At 44.8% G+C, this 25,695-nt stretch overlaps 1 protein-coding gene across 3 annotated transcripts in view; it reads right to left on the bottom strand.

Annotated features, from left to right (window-relative positions):
- Positions 1-15,333: 15,333 nt before the first annotated feature.
- The window catches only part of LOC144791193 (alpha-1,4-N-acetylglucosaminyltransferase-like), a 472,405-nt gene continuing 462,043 nt past the window's right edge, over positions 15,334-25,695 (bottom strand). For all 3 annotated transcript variants that reach the window (XM_078665834.1, XM_078665835.1, XM_078665836.1), the window contains one exon: positions 15,334-21,643. In XM_078665834.1, coding sequence (XP_078521960.1) covers positions 21,068-21,643 — 576 coding nt within the window. In that variant the 3' untranslated portion in view covers positions 15,334-21,067. The remainder of the gene's footprint in view (positions 21,644-25,695) is intronic.

Below are 25,695 nucleotides of genomic sequence, written 5' to 3'. Positions count from 1 at the left end.
ATGTCCGCGCGTGCGTCGGAGGGGTTTGCTGTTCCCGTGTAGAGCTGCTAGTGTCATACCGTGGAAACGAAGCGGCCATCTTACAGTGGAGTCTTTCGAGTGTTTGTAAAACCCCAATTCCTCTGTAAAAATATTAGGGGACAGTGCATAATGTGACAACATCAGTATGGTCGTGTCACCCTAATGCTCTGTGCAACTACGAAATATATATATAAAAAATACTTATATACATATCAGGGAACACTGCTTGTTACTGACAGACATAGTCAAATCGGTGACCATGTGATAGTCACAGATAGCGGAATGGGCAAACATATACCCCCCTTGGGGATGGAGGCAAGTGTAATTAATACAATTATTTGTCTGGGCAGGTGGTGGTAGGGTGCTTATTTGCCCAGAGGGGGGGGAATCATCTGGACAAAGATGACCAAGGGAGTCATTAAGGCCTAGAGTGTCCAATTGGAGGCGATGAACCCATCGCTGTTCAATCCTGAACAGAGCTTGTTGTGTGATTGATGGGTGAGATTCAAGTACTAGCCACTTGATGCTATCCGCCTGGTGGCCGTGTTGAATGTAGTGTTCATAGAGGCGTGTGTGTGTTCTGGAGCATCGGATGTTGCTCTTATGCTCCATTATCCTTAACTTAACCTGCCTCATTGTCATGCGGATGTAGTTTTTTCCGCATGGGCAGATCAGCATGTAAATACATCTGAGGCTGTTGCAATTCGTATGTTTATTTAAATGCCATGTGAATGTATCAATTCAAAAGGGGATGGTGATGGACAGAGTATCTGAATTAAGCAGAACACTCCTATCCAGTCAAAAGATCAGGGCTTGATCCATCACTGTTTATTAGCTCACTGCACCATCCCAGTTCAGAACCTGGCTATATGCAAATTAGTCTGACCCTGGCCCAGTGCATCATGGGAACAGGGCAGACCAAACTACCAAGCCAATTCTTTACTGGAAAGGAAACAAGCTTCCGGGGACCGGTTTCTGGCATTACAGCCGCCTTCGGCCCGGCTTGCTTGAATCCTGATGGTGCAGTGAGCAAGGGACTCACATCTGAGCATACCCTTCCCCACTTGTGGTGGCCAAAACGATTCAAAAGGGGGTGGTGATGGACAGAGTATCTGAATTAAGCAGAACACTCCTACCCAGTCAAAAGACCAGGGCTTGATCCATCAACGTTTTTTAGCTCACTGCACCATCCCAGTTCAGAACCTGGCTATATGCAAATTAGTCTGACCCTGGCCCAGTGCATCATGGGAACAGGGCAGACCAAACTACCAAGCCAATTCTTTACTGGAAAGGAAACAAGCTTCCGGGGACCAGTTTCTGGCATTACAGCCGTCTTCGGCCCGACTTGCTTGAATCCTGATGGTGCAGTGAGCAAGGGACTCACATCTGAGCATACCCTTCCACACTTGTGGTGGCCAAAACGATTCAAAAGGGGGTGGTGATGGACAGAGTATCAGAATTAAGCAGACCACTCCTACCCAGTCAAAAGATCAGGGCTTGATCCATCACCGTTATTTAGCTCACTGCACCATCCCAGTTCAGAACCTGGCTATATGCAAATTAGTCTGACCCTGGCCCAGTGCATCATGGGAACAGGGCAGACCAAACTACCAAGCCAATTCTTTACTGGAAAGGAAACAAGCTTCCGTGGACCGGTTTCTGGCATTACAGCCGTCTTCGGCCCGGCTTGCTTGAATCCTGATGGTGCAGTGAGCAAGGGACTCACATCTGAGCATACCCTTCCACACTTGTGGTGGCCAAAACGATTCAAAAGGGGGTGGTGATGGACAGAGTATCTGAATTAAGCAGAACACTCCTACCCAGTCAAAAGATCAGGGCTTGATCCATCACCGTTTTTTAGCTCACTGCACCATCCCTGTTCAGAACCTGGCTATATGCAAATTAGTCTGACCCTGGCCCAGTGCATCATGGGAACAGGGCAGACCAAACTACCAAGCCAATTCTTTACTGGAAAGGAAACAAGCTTCCGGGGACCGGTTTCTGGCATTACAGCTGTCTTCGGCCCGGCTTGCTTGAATCCTGATGGTGCAGTGAGCAAGGGACTCACATCTGAGCATACCCTTCCACACTTGTGGTGGCCAAAACGATTCAAAAGGGGGTGGTGATGGACAGAGTATCTGAATTAAGCAGAACACTCCTACCCAGTCAAAAGATCAGGGCTTGATCCATCACCGTTTTTTAGCTCACTGCACCATCCCAGTTCAAAACCTGGCTATATGCAAATTAGTCTGACCGTGGCCCAGTGCATCATGGGAACAGGGCAGACCAAACTACCAAGCCAATTCTTTACTGGAAAGGAAACAAGCTTCCGGGGACCGGTTTCTGGCATTACAGCCGTCTTCGGCCCGGCTTGCTTGAATCCTGATGGTGCAGTGAGCAAGGGACTCACATCTGAGCATACCCTTCCACACTTGTGGTGGCCAAAACGATTCAAAAGGGGGTGGTGATGGACAGAGTATCTGAATTAAGCAGAACACTCCTACCCAGTCAAAAGATCAGGGCTTGATCCATCACCGTTTTTTAGCTCACTGCACCATCCCAGTTCAGAACCTGGCTATATGCAAATTAGTCTGACCCTGGCCCAGTGCATCATGGGAACAGGGCAGACCAAACTACCAAGCCAATTCTTTACTGGAAAGGAAACAAGCTTTCCGGGGACCGGTTTCTGGAATTACAGCTGTCTTCGGCCCGGCTTGCTTGAATCCTGATGGTGCAGTGAGCAAGGGACTCACATCTGAGTATACCCTTCCACACTTGTGGTGGCCAAAACGATTCAAAAGGGGGTGGTGATGGACAGAGTATCTGAATTAAGCAGAACACTCCTACCCAGTCAAAAGATCAGGGCTTGATCCATCACCGTTTTTTAGCTCACTGCACCATCCCAGTTCAAAACCTGGCTATATGCAAATTAGTCTGACCCTGGCCCAGTGCATCATGGGAACAGGGCAGACCAAACTACCAAGCCAATTCTTTACTGGAAAGGAAACAAGCTTCCGTGGACCGGTTTCTGGCATTACAGCCGTCTTCGGCCCGGCTTGCTTGAATCCTGATGGTGCAGTGAGCAAGGGACTCACATCTGAGCATACCCTTCCACACTTGTGGTGGCCAAAACGATTCAAAAGGGGGTGGTGATGGACAGAGTATCTGAATTAAGCAGAACACTCCTACCCAGTCAAAAGATCAGGGCTTGATCCATCACCGTTTTTTAGCTCACTGCACCATCCCTGTTCAGAACCTGGCTATATGCAAATTAGTCTGACCCTGGCCCAGTGCATCATGGGAACAGGGCAGACCAAACTACCAAGCCAATTCTTTACTGGAAAGGAAACAAGCTTCCGGGGACCGGTTTCTGGCATTACAGCCGTCTTCGGCCCGGCTTGCTTGAATCCTGATGGTGCAGTGAGCAAGGGACTCACATCTGAGCATACCCTTCCACACTTGTGGTGGCCAAAACGATTCAAAAGGGGGTGGTGATGGACAGAGTATCTGAATTAAGCAGAACACTCCTACCCAGTCAAAAGATCAGGGCTTGATCCATCACCGTTTTTTAGCTCACTGCACCATCCCAGTTCAGAACCTGGCTATATGCAAATTAGTCTGACCCTGGCCCAGTGCATCATGGGAACAGGGCAGACCAAACTACCAAGCCAATTCTTTACTGGAAAGGAAACAAGCTTCCGGGGACCGGTTGCTGGCATTGCAGCCGTCTTCGGCCCGGCTTGCTTGAATCCTGATGGTGCAGTGAGCAAGGGACTCACATCTGAGCATACCCTTCCACACTTGTGGTGGCCAAAACGATTCAAAAGGGGGTGGTGATGGACAGAGTATCTAAATTAAGCAGTACACTCCTACCCAGTCAAAAGATCAGGACTTGATCCATCACCGTTTTTTAGCTCACTGCACCATCCCAGTTCAGAACCTGGCTATATGCAAATTAGTCTGACCCTAGCCCAGTGCATCATGGGAACAGGGCAGACCAAACTACCAAGCTAATTCTTTACTAGAAAGGAAACAAGCTTCCGGGGACCAGTTTCTGGCATTACAGCCGTCTTCGGCCCGGCTTGCTTGAATCCTGATGGTGCAGTGAGCAAGGGACTCACATCCGAGCATACCCTTCCACACTTGTGGTGGCCAAATCGATTCAAAAGGGGGTGGTGATGGACAGAGTATCTGAATTAAGCAGACCACTCCTACCCAGTCAAAAGATCAGGGCTTGATCCATCACCGTTTTTCAGCTCACTGCACCATCCCAGTTCAGAACCAGGCTATATGCAAATTGGTCTGACCCTGGCCCAGTGCATCATCGGAACAGGGCAGACCAAACTACCAAGCCAATTCTTTACTGGAAAGGAAACAAGGTTCCGGGGACCGGTTTCTGGCATTAAAGCCGTCTTCGGCCCGGCTTGCTTGAATCCTGATGGTGCAGTGAGCAAGGGACTCACATCTGAGCATACCCTTCCACACTTGTGGTGGCCACAATGATTCAAAAGGGGGTGGTGATGGACAGAGTATCTGAATTACGCAGAACACTCCTACCCAGCCAAAAGATCAGGGCTTGATCCATCACCGTTTTTTAGCTCACTGCACCATCCCAGTTCAGAACCTGGCTATATGCAAATTAGTCTGACCCTGGCCCAGTGCATCATGGGAACAGGGCAGACCAAACTACCAAGCCAATTCTTTACTGGCAAGGAAACAAGCTTCCGGGGACCGGTTTCTGGCATTACAGCCGTCTTCGGCCCGGCTTGCTTGAATCCTGATGGTGCAGTGAGCAAGGGACTCACATCTGAGCATACCCTTCCACACTTCTGGTGGCCAAAACGATTCAAAAGGGGGTGGTGATGGACAGAGTATCTGAATTAAGCAGAATACTCCTACCCAGTCAAAAGATCAGGGCTTGATCCAGCACCGTTTTTTAGCTCACGCACCATCCCAGTTCAGAACGTAGCTATATGCAAATTAGTCTGACCCTGGCCCAGTGCATCATGGGAACAGGGCAGACCAAACTACCAAGCCAATTCTTTACTGGAAAGGAAACAAGCTTCCGGGGACCGGTTTCTGGTATTACAGCCGTCTTCGGCCCGGCTTGCTTGAATCCTGATGGTGCAGTGAGCAAGGGACTCACATCTGAGCATACCCTTCCACACTTGTGGTGGCCAAAACGATTCAAAAGGGGGTGGTGATGGACAGAGTATCTGAATTAAGCAGAACACTCCTACCCAGTCAAAAGATCAGGGCTTGATCCATCACCGTTTTTTAGCTCACTGCACCATCCCAGTTCAGAACCTGGCTATATGCAAATTAGTCTGACCCTGGCCCAGTGCATCATGGGAACAGGGCAGACCAAACTACCAAGCCAATTCTTTACTGGAAAGGAAACAAGCTTCCGGGGACCGGTTTCTGGCATTACAGCTGTCTTCGGCCAGGCTTGCTTGAATCCTGATGGTGCAGTGAGCAAGGGACTCACATCTGAGCATACCCTTCCACACTTGTGGTGGCCAAAACGATTCAAAAGGGGGTGGTGATGGACAGAGTATCTGAATTAAGCAGAACACTCCTACCCAGTCAAAAGATCAGGGCTTGATCCATCACCGTTTTTTAGCTCACTGCACCATCCCAGTTCAAAACCTGGCTATATGCAAATTAGTCTGACCCTGGCCCAGTGCATCATGGGAACAGGGCAGACCAAACTACCAAGCCAATTCTTTACTGGAAAGGAAACAAGCTTCCGGGGACCGGTTTCTGGCATTACAGCCGTCTTCGGCCCGGCTTGCTTGAATCCTGATGGTGCAGTGAGCAAGGGACTCACATCTGAGCATACCCTTCCACACTTGTGGTGGCCAAAACGATTCAAAAGGGGGTGGTGATGGACAGAGTATCTGAATTAAGCAGAACACTCCTACCCAGTCAAAGGATCAGGGCTTGATCCATCACCGTTTTTTAGCTCACTGCACCATCCCAGTTCAGAACCTGGCTATATGCAAATTAGTCTGACCCTGGCCCAGTGCATCATGGGAACAGGGCAGACCAAACTACCAAGCCAATTCTTTACTGGAAAGGAAACAAGCTTTCCGGGGACCGGTTTCTGGAATTACAGCTGTCTTCGGCCCGGCTTGCTTGAATCCTGATGGTGCAGTGAGCAAGGGACTCACATCTGAGTATACCCTTCCACACTTGTGGTGGCCAAAACGATTCAAAAGGGGGTGGTGATGGACAGAGTATCTGAATTAAGCAGAACACTCCTACCCAGTCAAAAGATCAGGGCTTGATCCATCACCGTTTTTTAGCTCACTGCACCATCCCAGTTCAAAACCTGGCTATATGCAAATTAGTCTGACCCTGGCCCAGTGCATCATGGGAACAGGGCAGACCAAACTACCAAGCCAATTCTTTACTGGAAAGGAAACAAGCTTCCGTGGACCGGTTTCTGGCATTACAGCCGTCTTCGGCCCGGCTTGCTTGAATCCTGATGGTGCAGTGAGCAAGGGACTCACATCTGAGCATACCCTTCCACACTTGTGGTGGCCAAAACGATTCAAAAGGGGGTGGTGATGGACAGAGTATCTGAATTAAGCAGAACACTCCTACCCAGTCAAAAGATCAGGGCTTGATCCATCACCGTTTTTTAGCTCACTGCACATCCCTGTTCAGAACCTGGCTATATGCAAATTAGTCTGACCCTGGCCCAGTGCATCATGGGAACAGGGCAGACCAAACTACCAAGCCAATTCTTTACTGGAAAGGAAACAAGCTTCCGGGGACCGGTTTCTGGCATTACAGCCGTCTTCGGCCCGGCTTGCTTGAATCCTGATGGTGCAGTGAGCAAGGGACTCACATCTGAGCATACCCTTCCACACTTGTGGTGGCCAAAACGATTCAAAAGGGGGTGGTGATGGACAGAGTATCTGAATTAAGCAGAACACTCCTACCCAGTCAAAAGATCAGGGCTTGATCCATCACCGTTTTTTAGCTCACTGCACCATCCCAGTTCAGAACCTGGCTATATGCAAATTAGTCTGTCCCTGGCCCAGTGCATCATGGAAACAGGGCAGACCAAACTACCAAGCTAATTCTTTACTGGAAAGGAAACAAGCTTCCGGGGACCAGTTTCTGGCATTACAGCCGTCTTCGGCCCGGCTTGCTTGAATCCTGATGGTGCAGTGAGCAAGGGACTCACATCCGAGCATACCCTTCCACACTTGTGGTGGCCAAATCGATTCAAAAGGGGGTGGTGATGGACAGAGTATCTGAATTAAGCAGACCACTCCTACCCAGTCAAAAGATCAGGGCTTGATCCATCACCGTTTTTGAGCTCACTGCACCATCCCAGTTCAGAACCAGGCTATATGCAAATTAGTCTGACCCGGGCCCAGTGCATCATCGGAACAGGGCAGACCAAACTACCAAGCCAATTCTTTACTGGAAAGGAAACAAGGTTCCGGGGACCGGTTTCTGGCATTAACGCCGTCTTCGGCCCGGCTTGCTTGAATCCTGATGGTGCAGTGAGCAAGGGACTCACATCTGAGCATACCCTTCCACACTTGTGGTGGCCAAAATGATTCAAAAGGGGGTGGTGATGGACAGAGTATCTGAATTAAGCAGAACACTCCTACCCAGCCAAAAGATCAGGGCTTGATCCATCACCGTTTTTTAGCTCACTGCACCATCCCAGTTCAGAACCTGGCTATATGCAAATTAGTCTGACCCTGGCCCAGTGCATTATGGGAACAGGGCAGACCAAACTACCAAGCCAATTCTTTACTGGCAAGGAAACAAGCTTCCGGGGACCGGTTTCTGGCATTACAGCCGTCTTCGGCCCGGCTTGCTTGAATCCTGATGGTGCAGTGAGCAAGGGACTCACATCTGAGCATACCCTTCCACACTTCTGGTGGCCAAAACGATTCAAAAGGGGGTGGTGATGGACAGAGTATCTGAATTAAGCAGAATACTCCTACCCAGTCAAAAGATCAGGGCTTGATCCAGCACCGTTTTTTAGCTCACTGCACCATCCCAGTTCAGAACCTGGCCATATGCAAATTAGTCTGACCCTGGCCCAGTGCATCATGTTAACAGGGCAGACCAAACTACCAAGCCAATTCTTTACTGGAAAGGAAACAAGCTTCCGGGGACCGGTTTCTGGCATTACAGCCGTCTTCGACCCGGCTTGCTTGACTCCTGATGGTGCAGTCATGAGTCCCTTGCTCACTGCACCATCAGGATTCAAGCAAGCCGGGCCGAAGACGGCTGTAATGCCAGAAACCGGTCCCCGGAAGCTTGTTTCCTTTCCAGTGAAGAATTGGCTTGGTAGTTTGGTCTGCCCTGTTCCCATGATGCACTGGGCCAGGGACAGACTAATTTGCATATAGCCAGGTTCTGAACTGGGATGGTGCAGTGAGCTAAAAAACGGTGATGGATCAAGCCCTGATCTGTTGACTGGGTAGGAGTGTTCTGATTAACTCAGATACTCTGTCCATCACCACCCCCTTTTTGAAATTATTTTGGCCACCATGAGTGTGGAAGGGTATGCTCAGACATGAGTCCCTTGCTCACTGCACCATCAGGATTCAAGCAAGCCGGGCCGAAGACGGCTGTAATGCCAGAAACCGGTCCCGGGAAGCTTGTTTCCTTTCCAGTGAAGAATTGGCTTGGTAGTTTGGTCTGCCCTGTTCCCATGATGCACTGGGCCAGGGACAGACTAATTTGCATATAGCCAGGTTCTGAACTGGGATGGTGCAGTGAGCTAAAAAACGGTGATGGATCAAGCCCTGATCTGTTGACTGGGTAGGAGTGTTCTGATTAACTCAGATACTCTGTCCATCACCACCCCCTTTTTGAAATTATTTTGGCCACCATGAGTGTGGAAGGGTATGCTCAGACATGAGTCCCTTGCTCACTGCACCATCAGGATTCAAGCAAGCCGGGCCGAAGACGGCTGTAATGCCAGAAACCGGTCCCCGGAAGCTTGTTTCCTTTCCAGTGAAGAATTGGCTTGGTAGTTTGGTCTGCCCTGTTCCCATGATGCACTGGGCCAGGGACAGACTAATTTGCATATAGCCAGGTTCTGAACTGGGATGGTGCAGTGAGCTAAAAAACGGTGATGGATCAAGCCCTGATCTGTTGACTGGGTTGGAGTGTTCTGATTAACTCAGATACTCTGTCCATCACCACCCCCTTTTTGAAATTATTTTGGCCACCATGAGTGTGGAAGGGTATGCTCAGACATGAGTCCCTTGCTCACTGCACCATCAGGATTCAAGCAAGCCGGGCCGAAGACGGCTGTAATGCCAGAAACCGGTCCCCGGAAGCTTGTTTCCTTTCCAGTGAAGAATTGGCTTGGTAGTTTGGTCTGCCCTGTTCCCATGATGCACTGGGCCAGGGACAGACTAATTTGCATATAGCCAGGTTCTGAACTGGGATGGTGCAGTGAGCTAAAAAACGGTGATGGATCAAGCCCTGATCTGTTGACTGGGTAGGAGTGTTCTGATTAACTCAGATACTCTGTCCATCACCACCCCCTTTTTGAAATTATTTTGGCCACCATGAGTGTGGAAGGGTATGCTCAGACATGAGTCCCTTGCTCACTGCACCATCAGGATTCAAGCAAGCCGGGCCGAAGACGGCTGTAATGCCAGAAACCGGTCCCCGGAAGCTTGTTTCCTTTCCAGTGAAGAATTGGCTTCGTAGTTTGGTCTGCCCTGTTCCCATGATGCACTGGGCCAGGGACAGACTAATTTGCATATAGCCAGGTTCTGAACTGGGATGGTGCAGTGAGCTAAAAAACGGTGATGGATCAAGCCCTGATCTGTTGACTGGGTAGGAGTGTTCTGATTAACTCAGATACTCTGTCCATCACCACCCCCTTTTTGAAATTATTTTGGCCACCATGAGTGTGGAAGGGTATGCTCAGACATGAGTCCCTTGCTCACTGCACCATCAGGATTCAAGCAAGCCGGGCCGAAGACGGCTGTAATGCCAGAAACCGGTCCCCGGAAGCTTGTTTCCTTTCCAGTGAAGAATTGGCTTGGTAGTTTGGTCTGCCCTGTTCCCATGATGCACTGGGTCAGGGACAGACTAATTTGCATATAGCCAGGTTCTGAACTGGGATGGTACAGTGAGCTAAAAAACGGTGATGGATCAAGCCCTGATCTGTTGACTGGGTAGGAGTGTTCTGATTAACTCAGATACTCTGTCCATCACCACCCCCTTTTTGAAATTATGTGAATGTATCAGACAGTTTAATTTCTTTACACTGTACTGTCTGTGGACAAACAACGCAACCTCCACACTGGTAGTGGCCAACTACTGGTGGAAGCCTCCACAAGGTAATTTTTCTGGCAGTAGTTTGTTTTTTGGGGCGTGTGTGAATAAGGGCATCTTTAAGATTGGATGTACGCTTAAAGGCAAAGCGGGGGCGTGGGATATCTAAGTCCCCTGTGTTCAATAACCCCCAATGTTTATTCACAGTTTGTTTTATGAACGCAGAGTTTTTTGTGAAACAAGTCACACAAGTAATCAGGTTGTCAGGATCTTTCGGGTGTGTCTACAGTAGTGTCTCTCTGGGGTTGTTAAGGGCCCTTTTGCGTGAATCATGAATCAATCTGGTTGGATACCCTCTATCCTGTAGTTTGTGTTGGAGCAGGACAGATTCCTTCTTGTAGTTGGAGCTAGTGGTACAGTTTCTGCGGATCCTTAGAAACTGACCAAAGGGTAAGTTATCCCTCAGGGCCCTGGGGTGATGACTATTGTAAAGGAGAAGACTGTTTCTATCTGTCTCCTTGCGAAACAGGGAGGTGCTCGATCCTTCCTGGTCCAGACTGATTGTTAGGTCCAAGAATGGTATCGTGGTGTCTGAGATAGTGCCTGTGAATCTCAGAAATCTCAGAAACGGATTTTGATGGTTGATCCATGCACAGAAAGCGTCGCAACTTTCCCGGTCCCCTCGCCAGAGGACTAGTATATCATCGATATACCTGCGCCACAGTGCTATATTTTGGCAAAAGGGATTTTGTGCTGGCTGAATCTATTGGTCTTCAAATGTGGCGATGTAAATGCAGGCTAGGCTAGGGGCAAAGGTAGAACCCATCGAGGTCCCCTGGATTTGATGGAATAGTTGGGACCCATACTGAAAGAAGTTCTCAGTTAAAGCTATACTAGCGCAGGCCATAATAAAGGAGATGGGTGTCGGTGAGGTCCACTCGTGAGAAACACCCACTTCATTTGCCCATATGTGCACTAGGCCAATAAGCAATTTAGGCCTGGCGTTTCTGAAGTTGCAAACAATAAATAACTCACGTTCTCTTGACTAAATGTAAGCTCTTGAAATGTTGCCTAACTCATTCACTTGTAATACGTGCACTGGGATTTGTATTTTGAACCCTCGCCTAGCTTTCTTTGTGCTTCCTTGGAAATGGGCACAGGCCCGACCTGTTAGTGTTTTGATGTCAGATTTTAGAGTATGGATTGATGTGTGAATTTCAGTCTATTATATAGCTTTTATATAGCGATTGTAATGAAAAAAAATCGAAATGGTGAGACTAGCAGAACCTTCCTGTTACCTTTAGTAGTTCACTGGGATAAAATGGTGGGATTGTACCTACTGCTTTAAAAAGGATTGTGATGTGATATGAGAGGCGATTTATAATGCGCGTAGAACTCCCAGGAGTGTCCCCGCGCAGATGGATGACAGTTAGATTTGCGCAAAGAGACAGGTTTTCAGTTTCTTCCTCAACAACAATGAGTTACCAACAGAGCGTAGCTCCATCGGGAGCTGGTTCCGTGCTGAGCCGCCCACTAAACTTACAATAAATACAAAAACACTTAAAGAGCTGCAATAATGGTGGCATATTACTCTTTCAATACAACTCAGATATTGCAGTTAGCATTTCAATGCTTCATCTGAAAGTACAATCTATTCAAATATTGTTGTCATAGTTCACACTTCTAGTAGCCGCCATTTTGTCCGCCCTGGCAGTGTAACACTAAATGATGCTCCCTCTACAAATTATAGGAGGGAACCTCTGATAATCTCGTTTCCAACAGCCAGCACTCAGTGAAACCACACTAAATAAATACCAAGGCATTGAGCAAGAGCACCATTTCTCTCTTCCTTGGCGAACATTGTCCTGCACCGCAAGGGACCACGAACACCCCTGTTTCTGAGGCCATCAAACCATGAACTTCTCAATCTATACATGAAGATAATGCAGAAACAAAAAGGCATCCCCTATCTGCAACACAAGCAGTCCCCCTTGTGGGTGTGCGCACACGCATGTTGGCTATCAAAGGGGCAGATATTCAATTCCAAATCCGTGTTGTCGCTTATTTTTTATGTTGCCTAATTTGAAGGAATTTTCCAATCGTTAATGGAACTCACCTAATTATCGTGTACAATGAATCGCCTTTCTCTCATGACCACAATATGTCAACAAAATGTGCAAACTCAAACAACATTAAAACAGTATGGTGCCTCTGAACGAACTATTTCACATTAGAGGCTGACTTTAACATTCTACTTTATGGAAACCCAATGCAGCACTACTTTGCAGTAAAGTTCGTGAAATATGGCGTAAACCGGCCTAAAACTGTCTTGAGCGCTCCTAATTCGTGATTGCAACGTGATTAGACATTGCTGTAATCGTGACATGACTTTCAATTCACAGAAGCATACCCTTAGTGGGACCGAGGAGCTTACATTTTTTTTAAAAACAAAAGAAACCCGTAGTGATAGGATTTAAGGGGAAAGTGAAGATTTCATTTCTTATATCAATTGCATGACCAGATGTTGCAAGAAATGAAAATATTTTTACATTCTGGCTCTTAACACGGCACTGGTTTCATAAAGTAAATATGTTTTTTTTTCAACATAGATATATTTTTCATGAAAGAGCTACTGCGCTGACTGGAAATGTTTTGCCTGTAGACTGTCTGTTTCTGTGATATTATATATCATGCTTTATGTAGGTTTTTCAGTTATGTGGAGAGTTTTTCTAATCGTCCAGCAGGGAGAGTGCTTACCTTGCTTTCAAGATTTGCACTAACGGTATATGGGGTTAATTACAGCGCATGCAATGTTGTTCATTGACATGTTTTGCAGTACGAAGATGGCTTCGAGGTCAGTTCTAACAGTGCAACGCAGCCTGCCCTATTTTTTAGTAGAGCAGCACAATGCTTTTGACCCCAGACTGTATATATTGTATTCCTATTTGGAGCTGGCAATAGACACATACCAATGATACATACAGATGCTACACGTGTGCTGCACTAGCGTGCTATGATAATTTATTTAAGTGTTTTCAGTATAGACAAGGTAAACTTTAAAAAAACACTTTATAAAACCGAAAGTGACTAATTAATGTGCTCACAATCTGTATCTACCTACGAATTGCTTTCTCGCATTAAACTGTTCCTCTATTAACTAATCAGTAATCAGTGCTAGTTCGGTTCGATGAACCAGAGGCGAATTACATGGCCGTAGGGTGCTTATCAAAATGTGTTTAGCTAAACGTCGCCTAGAAAAACACGCCACTGCTCTCCCAACACCACGGGGGCCCGCTGGCGGCGTCTCCTCTTCTCCCGGGGCTCCCTCAGCACACGGGAGCCCCGCACCAGCCCACACTTCTTCCTCAGGCCAGCATCACCCGGTCTCCCCCTCGGCACGGGAGACCGGACATCGAAGGCTTCCCCCAGGCAGGGGGAAGCGGAAACCACATCCTCCCAGCCCCGCCCACAACCAGGCGGCGGCCATCTTGAGGCGGCTCGGGCCGCGGTGGTGATCTCGGGGGCAAAACGAGGGGTGGGCACCCTCGATATTAAAATAAAAAGATTAAAATAAAAGAGAGAAGCCCCCCACCCAAAAAAAAAAAATTCTGAAAAATCTCTTTTAATTTTCTCAGGAACTACTGGAGGGATTTACACTATTTAACCAAAAGCGTGATCTGCGTACCAGACACTACCATTTTGACAAGTTTGGTGTAATTCCGTTCAGCGGTTCAAGCTGTAGCCGTGTCTAAAGGTCCTATGGAAATTAACATGGGGAAAACACATTTTGGGACCCCCTTTTTTCTCAGCCCCCACTTGACTAATCGCCCCCAAACTTTCAGGCAAGGAGAGGAGCGGAGCGGGCCATACAGATATTTAAATATTTAAACATTACTCGCTAATATATGTATTCACTAAGATACATTTAATAAGTCAGTTAACCAATCAATTTTACACAAAAAAACATCCATTTAGACATTTATTTACCCATTTATTCTTCCATCAACCTTTAGATATACATATATAAAAAATATTTATTTTTCAGAAAGATACACATTCACTGGATGATGTCATCAGTGATGTCATTTGAGGTGTCATCAGTGATGTCATGAGTGATGTCACTGACCATGTCATGAGTGATGTAATATGTGACGTCATCAGCAGTGCATTGCACGCGCAAGTTATAGTGAGTCCAACTAACTATAACGTGGGAATTTCAATGGTTTTATGCAAGTAAAATTTCCACCTAACTATAACTGGTGTGAAACCTATGTTTTTTTCAGTGAATATATATATATATATATATATATATATCAGCTCCCAAACACCAGCCGGTTGCACTCATGGGCGGGTGCACGCCATAACGGGGGTGTACCCGTTTCAAAATATCAAAGCACAATCCTGGAGAATGAGATTACCAAGGAAAGCAGCACTCGCAGGGGGTTGTTCCAACCAGTTTATTACGGCGGAACAAACAGCAACTTGCAAAGCAAAATTTAAATTACCACAGTGGGTTGGCCCTGAATGATTGTCTCTTCATGTTGCTTATTATTGGAAAACACACGGAGCCCACTTGGGAAAGACTATGGAAACCACAAATACCAGAATGCCCGGAGGCCGGTAGGCGTGGCTTATGTGAAAATAAAGATGGTGGTTCCATGAACATCGTGTGTGATTCTTTGCTGCCAGTGAACAAGGGAGAACATCCCGAAACGCGTATGGCTAGAAGTGAGGGCTCTGGCTGCTGCCCTTCATGCTGCACCTTCCGCTGAGGGATGACAACTTACCTGAGAGGCTCTTTCCACATGGTGCAAGCTTTTCTGATGGATATATATATATATATATATATACACACATATATAATATATTATATATATATGTAAATACTCTCACACACATTTATATAATTATTTCATGTTACAAAGTTATATATAGTTAAAAATATATAATTGTATGATACAATATTTTGATAACCCTACTTTAATGTACAGATAATTTAAAAATAGAACTAAATGCATGTAACTATATAGGTACCTCTTTTGTCATTTTTAATGCATGATAAATAAATGTTAACATTTTACTTTAGGTTTTCTATACTTTAAAACAATTAAATCAATTAAATATTTAATTCACAAGTCAACAGTGCAGTATAATTGTTTGTGTCCTATATAAATAACATTTATTTACATTAATATTTAAAATGTTTAAAAAATATACTTTTTTAATGTTTTCTATACTTTGCGATAGAGAGATCCCCACTCCAGTGGCTGAGATCTCTTTATGATAAAATATAAGAGAAACAACATTTTATTAAACTTTAAAAAAATAGTTAAAATACATTTTATGTTAAATATTATTATACATTTCTTTTAAATGCAGAACACATTTCTTTAAAAAACAGACTTTATTACATATTTTGAAAAGCAATGTACAGAATGTATTAAAAGTAATTTCCTCATATTTTAATACAAATTATTGTTAAATTGATTTTCAAATTCAAAAAAGTTGATTAAAATATTTTATACTAAAGAATGTTTTATTTTAGTCTAACAATAAATAAATGTATTCAGTTTAAATAATTTAACATTCATTTCCATGGGTTTTACATTAAGTTCCTACTGCGATCATTTTCTATGGCTAGGAGTTGCAGTACCAGTGGTTGACCATGTACTATGCTGGTCTTACTCCAGCTCTGAGCTTGAATATATTTACTACTGTTGTGTGTCCTTTTTGTCTGTAATAACTCTAGGAGTGCAGTTTGCAAATAGCAAAGAGCTTACTCTTTTGTGGGTGGATACATGTACCCAATCCCTCCTTAAACACCTTTGTACTCCTCCCTAAACCCTACCATTTGGAAGTAAGTATTCCCTTTTCTCCTGCCTCTCCTCATTGTCCCTCCCCCATTTACTACTAACTAGTAAACATACATGTACAAGAATCTCCCCATGGAAAAGATAGGAGGGGTGGTGGTGGATATTCACACTAGTACGTTTGTGAATTGCATTTTGTAGTAAATAAGTAGGTCTACAGTCAAACTACTTTGTGTGCTACAAAAAGCACTTTGTCAATCAGGCCCATAGTTTTCACATCATCTTAATTTCAGGAAAGAGGCAACGAATCACTAAACAATTTAAAACATTTAATGACCTTTATCATTAGTTCATTAGTTGATCATTTGTTATTATACTCACCATCAGTAAAGAATCCAAGTACATCAAACAGATCTTAGAAAAAGGTTTCAGTACCTCGGTTCTATACTAGGGTTTATTAACCAAATATATTGCTTCATGGAATCAAATCACCACATTTGTATATTAATCTTCCTGTTTGCACCACAAAATCATAAAGCGTTTTAGACAAAAGAATTCTTTTGAATTGTCCTATCCCTTAAAAAAAAAGTTTCTGATGAATCATGTGGTTTGCCATTGTTAATGAACTGTCTAATTTTTAAGAAAGATGTCATATGTCAGCAAGCAGTACTGCTTGAACAGATGCTCTTCAACTGTGTTACTCCCTGCAGTCACCTCCTTGTGCTCTTTCTTCATATAATTCCAGAAATGCAAGACAAAGCAGGTACTGAAAGTGTTGTCATCCTTGTCCCATATTTCGAAATACTGAAGCCATCCTAGGTTAAAGAGAAGAAAAATCTGAGCACATATCATCTTTTTTCAGGCCACTGCGCTTTGTCCCTTCCATATTTACTACTAACAAGTATACATCCATGTGCAAGGCTCTCCCTGTGGAAAAGATAGGAGGGGTGGTGGTAGAGGTTTACACTTGTAGGTTTGTGAATTGCATTTTGGAGTGAGTATGAAGGACTACTGTTGAACTACTTTGTGCGCTAAAAAATGCAGTTTGTAAATCAAGTCAATAGTTTTCACATGAATGAATGAATGAATGAAAATAATTTATAACGCGCAAAAAACAATAACCCGAAGGTATCAAGGCGCCTAACAATAAAATCAAAAAGTAGAACCAATCATCCATTACACATAGGCTTGCAGGAAGAGGCGAGTTTTAAGTGCACCACGAAATGCCTGCAATGTGGGTAGGGACCTGAGATCCAAAGGGAGTTCATTCCACCATTTAGGGGCAAGAGTGGAAAAGGCCCTGCCACCCCATTTAGCTCTTCGTATACGAGGGGCTGACAGAAGTAATTTCCCGGAGGAACGCAAGTTCCTTCCAGGGATGTAATTAGAGATGATGGAGCTTACTCCAGAGTCACTATTTTTTGTGATGACTCTATAGGTCATACACAGGACCTTGAAACGCACTCGGTATTCTACCGGAAGCCAGTGCAGTGTTTTCCTGGCTAACGTAGCCGAAGTACGTCTGGGAGCGTCCAAGACAAATCTTGCTGTGGCATTTTGGACCACCTGTAAGCGCTGCAGGAGGCTCTTTTTCAGCCCCGCATACAACGCGTTACAGTAGTCTAGCCGCGAGCTTATTAATGCCACAGCTACCTGTTTTCTGGATTTTAATGATAGATATTTCCTAATCCTTCTAAGGATATGGATTAGGCCCCAGCAGGTGGAGATGGTTCTGCTCACCTGTCCATTCATATCCAGAACCGGGTCTATCATCACCCCCAGATTCTTGGCAGATGTTGTAGGGGAAGGGCAAGCTCCGAGCGAGTTGGGCCACCAACTATCTGACCAGATGTTATTGTTCCCTCCAAACACCATCACCTCAGACTTCTCCCCATTCAGTTTGAGAGAGTTCTGAATCATCCAGTGACCAACCGCCTCCATACAAGATCTAAACTTGGAGGCGGTCTGCACATCTGAATGGGAAAGAGAGACGAGGATTTGGGTGTCATCAGCATAGGAAACTACCTCCATCCCGTAAGATCTTATAAGTCTGGCCAGGGGGGTCACATAGATGTTAAACAGGGTCGGACTAAGAGCCGACCCTTGAGGGACCCCGCATAGCACAGATCGGGATGGAGATAGAAACTCACCCAGTTTGACTCTTTGCTCCCTCCCAGCGAGGAAGGATGTCAGTAGATCCAAGGCCGCCCCCCCCCACCCCCACGTCCCTCAGACGAGATGTAAGTACTGGGGGGGAGAGGGTGTCGAAGGCAGCAGTCAGATCCAAAAGGACCAGGAGGGTAGTCTGGCCCCCATCCACTGTCCTACGGATGTTATCAAGCACAATGGTGAGGGCCGACTCGGTGCTATGTTCCCTCCTAAATCCATGCTGGGAGGAGTCCAAGCAGCCCGAGCATTCCACGAAAGCCGCAAGATGCTTGTTCAGATGAGCTTCAAGCATCTTTGCCGGAGCAGGAAGCAACGAGATTGGGCGGAAGTTTTTTAAGACCTCCGGGTCGAGGGAGGCCTTTTTTAGCAGTGGTTTTACCACTGCCTTCTTCCACTCCAACGGGAAGACACCATTTCTTATAGCTAGATTCATTATTTCTAGCAGCGGTGGTAAAAGGGTCTCCCTACACTGCTTGATGATTTTCAGTGGGCAGGTATCCAAGGGGGAACCGGATTTGATCTTATCAGTCAAGATTTCAAGATCCTCAGAAGTAAGGGGTGGAAAAGAGTCCAAGGAGCCCAATGAAAAGAGGTTAGTGGCTGGCATGCTTATCTCAGCCATGTCCGTGGGCACACTAATACAGGCTCTTTGTTTTTCAAGAGCTAAGTGGATGTCCTCTATCTTAGTGTGGAAAAAAGAGGCAATCCTATCGCATAGATCCTGCGAAGGTACGACAGGGTCAGGGGCCTGTAGATTGACAAGAGAGTCAACGATTTTGAAAAGCTCCTTCGGCGAAGAGAGCGAGGATGTCAGGGTCACAAAGTAGTCCTGTTTAGCCTGCACAATCTCAGCCTTATATTTCCTGATAAGGTGTTTATGAGCCTCTTTATTCTTGAGGCCCCAACTGGAGTGCCAAAGCCTCTCCTTCCTCCTTACTTCTTGCCTAAGGAGAACCACGGGGCAGATGGTCTCTTCCTGGCTCGGCGACGAGTCAGTGTAGGGGCCAGTTCATTCATAGCCTCAGTAATAACATACTCAAAGTGACCGACTGCGGTCTGTACATTATCCATGCCCATGGTAGAAAGGCTAGCAGCCCAGGGTTCAAACGAGTGATTGTTAATATTCCTAAAGTTTCTAGCCATTTCCACAACGTGATTTCCCTTCTTGCCTCCTTCCTCCCTATCATACTCCAGATGAAAAGGAATGGCAAGGTGGTCGGACCAAGACAAGTGAAGCGGATCCTTAGTGGTCAGGCGGTCGTCATTTGAAAAGATACCATCTAACGTATGGCCTGCCCGATGAGTGGGCCCGCGGACTAGCTGCACCAGTCCACAGGACACCAGCCCTTCAGTAAGACTTAAGGTGTCGGAAACATCATTTTGTTCTAGGTGGTAGTTAAAATCGCCAAGGATGGTGAAGTTCTCTCGCCCAAAATAAGGTTCCAGAGCCTGCAAAAGACTGGAGGTAAAGCCAGTTTGCGGGCCTGGTGGTCGATATAATAGAATGCCATTAAGAAAAGGGCACTGTACTACCTTTATAGTAAAATAGAGGGCTTGAAAACACTCTGGGAAGTCAGGAATAGGTACAATATGGCATTGTAAATGATCTTTATAAAAGATCGCTATGCCGCCTCCCACTCGACCCTGCCTGTCAAGTCTAGCCAGGCAGTAGCCTTCCGGGGCTGCTTCAAGTAGGTCAGGGCCAGACGACTCTTTAGCCCATGTTTCGGTGACGAATACAAGGTCAGGCTTTCTATCCGAAACCATCTCCCTGAACATTATCTTATTTTTAACAAGGGAGCGGGCATTAACCAGAATGCCTTCTACTCCCTTGCTCCTAGGTCTAATAGGATCCGAATGGCCAGGATGACCAGAGGGGAAGTGTTGAGGGGAGTTGATTAAACTAGGATTAAGATAGCAGCTACATTGTAAAGGGGAAAGAAAGGCAGCGGGTTCAAAAGAATGCATGCAACCTGATACACGAGGCTTCAGGCGCAGCATTTCCTGAAGGGAGTAGCTGTAGAGGGGGGGTATATTAAAATCACGATGCAGAGTCCAGCCGTCCAGCGCGTCCTCAACGCGGACGGGCGCAGACGGGCTGGACTCTGGCGTGACTCCGGCATGGCTGCGGCGACCACGCTGCGCGCAAACGCTGCGCGCCATTACAATCGGTTGATATAGGGCTCTAGGCAGTCCAGCTGACTGCTGGAGCGCAGGACAATGGAGCGCTTCCCTGACCCTCCCAAGATGGCGCCCAATCCGAACTAAAGCGCGAGGGACCGGCCCGCCCAAGTAGCGGTGAGGGAACAGTTTACATGCGGCAATGCGAACAAGGATAAAAGCAGGGGAGACAGTGTTCCAAAATGAAATAAATAATAGGACAAAACCGGGATTTTAAAAAATGCGCGGAGCGTCTTAAATGCAAGCCTAGCTGTAAGGAGAAATTCCATCATCTTAATTTTAGAAAAGAGTTAACAAATCACTGGAAAATGTAAAACCTTTCATGACCTTTATCATTAGTGGACCCCTTGTTATTATAACTACCATCAGTAAAGAATGTAAGTACATCAAACAGAACTTAGAAAAAGGTTTCCGTTTCTCTGTTCATACTAGGATTTATGAAACAAAATATATTGCTTCATGGAATCAAATCAACAAATGTGTACATTAATCTTCTTGTCTACACCACAAAGTCATAAAGAGACAAAAAAAATATTTTAAATGGTCCTATACCTTAAAACAAATTGTTTTCTGATAACTCATGTGCTTTGCCATTGCCATTCCCCTGTCTAATTTTTAACAAAGATATCATATGTCAGTGGGCAGTACTGCTTGAACAGATGCTCTGCAACTGTGTTGCTCCCTGCAGTCACCTCCTTGTGCTCTTTATTCATATAATTCCAAAAATGCAAGGCATAGGAGATGTTGAAAGTTGTGTCATTCGTGTCCCATATTTCATAAAACTGAAGCCATTTTTTATAGGGAATAGGAAAGAACCTCCTAGGTTGAAGATAAGAAAAATTTGAGCACATTGCATCTCCTACGAGCTCCGAATTTGGCCTCTTGCAGAATTTTTCAGCCATCCTTGTGTAGAGAAGTGGGCCCTGTTGTGCCCATATTTCACCATTATAGTTCTTCACGTAGTCCTCCATGCATGCCCAAATGAAGGGATGATGCAGCTGGAATCCAAGCACAGCACTGCTGCATAAATCATGACTCTCAGCTGCCAGGAAATCTTCTACTGGAATAGGCTTGATGGAGATCACATCTGTGTCCATGTAGATACCGCCGTACTTCCAAAGCAATGCTTGCCTACAAGCATCAGACACGTGGTGTATCCAATAGCGTTGCTTGGTTGAATCCACCTGAAAATCAAAGACCACAGTGGTTACTTTAACTGTGTTATATTAGAACCAATTATTACATTTTTCAATTTTCATACAATGTAAAAGCTATGAACTGTGCCACAGCATCAAATGTAGTACTTTAATTATACTGTTCAAGATGTTGAAAGGCATTACTGGTTAAGGTATTGCTCTGTCACCGATGTTAAAAACATTCTTGGTCCTTAATCTCAAATGCCTTTCTTGCTGGAAAAATCTGTTGAGTTTTGTTAATAACAAAGCACAACTGTAAAATGATGTCTACATCTTTACGTGTCTGTGACCAATCCTTTCTCTCCAACAAGTTTATGTGTGCATTGCATAGTTCGTCTGGGAAATGCACCCTACCACACAGAAACAGAAGCCCGACCTCTGATGATGTTCTCAATACACCTGCACTTAAGGCCTGATTTACAGTTTGACAGACAGGAACTCCATCACAAATATGAAGGATATCATGTCCTTTTTTTATATGTGCCATAGGAAAGTATACACTTGTAATAAGGCAGACAGGTTGATGTCATTTGAGATGTCATCAGTGATGTCACTGACCATGTCATGAATGATCTAATATGTGACATCATCAGCAGTGGATTGCGGGTGCGCGAAATATAGTTAGTGCAACTAACTATATAGGAGCAATTTCAATGGTTTTGTATGAGTGAAATGTCCAGCTAACTATAACAACCCTAAAACTTATAGTTTTTTGAGTGAATTTCAAAGGTTTTTTAAAAGCTAATTCCTAACTATATAACGCCTGAAACATATGTTTTTTTCAGTGAATTTCAAAGGTTTTTGAAATGCTAATTCCTAACTATATAAGGCCTGAAACCTATGGTTTTTTCATTGAATTTCGAAGGTTTTTTAAATAACAATTTTTAAATCTATTAATTGTTATTTTTTTTATACTGATTTACTACATTTTTGCAGGCAGGTGTTCAGAGGGCACGCACCCTTTTTACAACGTTCTGCAGCGCAACCCCTGGCGCGTTTGCAGAGGAGGAACTAATTCCCCTTGCATACTGGGGGTCCCTGGGGGGCAACTAGCCCACCAGGAGCCTCCAATATAAGCCAGGGAGCTGCATTACAGAGAGGTGTAATGAGGCCACACCCTTTTTTACACCTCTCTGCAACGCAGCCCCCGGGTGTGTTTGCAGAGGGGGAACTAATTCCCCATGCATACTGCGGGTCCCTGGGGGCCAACTAGCCCACCTGGAACCTGCAGTATGGGCTAGGGGGCTGCATTGCAGAGAGGTGTAATGAGGCCACACCCTTTTTTACACCTCTCTGCAGCGCAACCCCTGGCGTGTTTGCAGAATAGGAACTAATTACCCTTGCATACTGGGGGTCCCTGGGGGCCAAGTAGCCCATCAGGAGCCTCCAGTATGCGCCCCGGGGCAGTGTTGGGGGGATTGTGGACCCCCCACACTTCTTTATCACTATGCCGCCGCGATTTGGTCCCCCGGGGGGGTCATTTTTAAAAAACAGACCAGGTTTTTTTTAAAGAAATGTGGGCCTTTTTGGTCCTTGTGGGACCACCTGGGCACGCCTAAGGGGTCAGGGTGTATCTTCCCTGCCCCCTTTTTGTGTTCTTCACGTTTGTTTTTCTGCTTTCTTGTGCCTCGGTCTATCTACACGCACACATATACACATATATATATATATGCATATATATGCATTTATATATATGTATGTGTATATATATATATATACATACATATATAAACATATATAATCTGCATATCTATATAAATACAAATATAAATGCATGCATACATATGCATACATATGCATGGTATTTACATGAAAGTTTGAAAACCACTATTAAAAGCAAAGCTAAAAAGCCACCTCATTACAAACAGAATGGCTTTAACTTAAACGAGGGCGAGATCTATTGCATGTTCAATGCTTGTTTACTCTGGTTCCATCAAGAAGGCATACAGATGTGTCACACATTTGCCATAAATTCTGAATGTTAGCACTGTAGTTGCTCATTATATCACTGTAGTAAAGGTACTGCTCACCAGGGAAGTCTGCTGCCGGTATTCAAAGCGCATGTTTCAGTCTGCATGTCAGAATTCTTTAATGAAATAGAAGAGAATTTGAGAAGTCACTTAAAATGTGCCCTAATTTTTCTTTCTGAAGCACTCATCATACTTTCTATGGCAAAATGAACCCCCTCATTTTGTTCCTTTTTAAATTAAATGTTTTCAGACTTACCACTTCATTCCAATCAAGATGGCTTCTGTTGTGCCATACTTTTGTCATAAGTAAGACTGTTAGCGCTCTAGTTGTTCTTTAGAACACTCTGGGACATTCTGTCATTGGGCTACATCTGAGTGCTATTTGGGCTACATTTGGGCTCTTTTGTCTATGGTGGCCATCTTGGGAGACTGCATGTCATGATTTTTTAATGAAATAGAATAGGATTTGAGAAATCACTCAAAATGTGCCCTAATTTTTCTTTCTGCAGCACTAATCATACTATCTATGGCAAAATGAACCCCCTCATTTTGTTCCTTTTTAAATTAAATGTTTTCAGACTTACCACTTCATTCCAATCAAGATGGCTTCTGTTGTGCCATACTTTTGTCATAAGTAAGACTGTTAGCGCTCTAGTTGTTCTTTAGAACACTCTGGGACAGTCTGTCATTGGGCTATACTTGGGCTACATGTGGGTGATATTTGGGCTACATTTGGGCTCTTTTGTCTCTGGTGGCCATCTTGGGAGACTGCGTGTCAGAACTTTTTAATGAAATAGAATAGGATTTGAGAAGTCACTCAAAATGTGCCCTAATTTTTCTTTCTGCAGCACTAATCATACTTTCTATGGCAAAATATATCCTCATATTGTTCCTTTTTAAATTAAATGTTTTAAGAGTTACCACTTCATTCCAATCAAGATGGCTTCTGATGTGCCATACTTTTGTCATAAGTAAGACTGTTAGCACTCTAGTTGTTCTTTAGAACACTCTGGGACATTCTGTCATTGGGCTATACTTCGGCTACATCTGGGTGCTATTTGGGCTACATTTGGGCTCTTTTGTCTCTGGTGGCTATCTTGGGAGACTGCATGTCAGAATTGTTTAATGAAGTAGAAGAGTATTTGAGAAGTCACTCAAAATGTGCCCTAATTTTTCTTTCTGAAGCACTAATCATACTTTCTATGGCAAAATGAACCCCCTCATTTTGTTCCTTTTTAAATGAAATGTTTTCAGACTTACCACTTCATTCCAATCAAGATGGCTTCTGGTGTGCCATACTTTTGTCATAAGTAAGACTGTTAGCCCTCTAGTTGTTCTTTAGAACACTCTGGGAAGCTGTAGTAGAACACAAAGGAATCAACTGACAGTCTCTGTCCTTGTTGGATGTACATGTTTTACTGAGAATGTCAGACTTCATTCTCACATGACTGAGAAAGATAATGTGAATTTACAGAAAATATGCTTTCAGTTTAGCTTATAGACCCCCTTCCAAACCACTGTGGGAAAAGCATGAGATAATAGTTTTCTTTCAAACATGATTCATGATATCCCAGCAGAAGGCTTTTTCACATGGTAAAATCACCTTAGAACACACCACAATTCCTAAAATGAGTATGGTACCATCAACAAATGATTTATAATTTAACTAACGTCCTAAAACCCTCTATTAACTACAATGCTTTTTAATGAGGTGCTATCATGTATATTGGTCCCAAGATGGCTACCAACACTTCTTGGATGAAGAATTAGAATTTTGAAAACAATTTATTTTTTGCCTTGGGGGTCCTTGTGGGACCCCCTGAGCAGGTCTAGGGGGTCAGGTTGCTTCTAACCTGCCCCCTTTTTGAGTTCTACATGTTTGTTTTTCTGCTTTCCTGTGCCTCAGTCTACTGAGGCACAAGATGGCTGCCAACACTTTCTGGTTTGGAGTGTTGACAGACATTGGCAGCCAATCAGAAAGCAGCTCAAGCTCGGAAAGATAAGCTTACAGTAAGCTTACACGTAAGCTGCTATAGATGAATATATATTTTCTCTTTTGATTTTCTCAGG

Source organism: Lissotriton helveticus, chromosome 11, assembly GCF_964261635.1.
Source record: "Lissotriton helveticus chromosome 11, aLisHel1.1, whole genome shotgun sequence".
NCBI classification, from domain to species: domain Eukaryota; kingdom Metazoa; phylum Chordata; class Amphibia; order Caudata; family Salamandridae; genus Lissotriton; species Lissotriton helveticus.
This window is presented reverse-complemented; position numbering and strand designations above follow the sequence as displayed.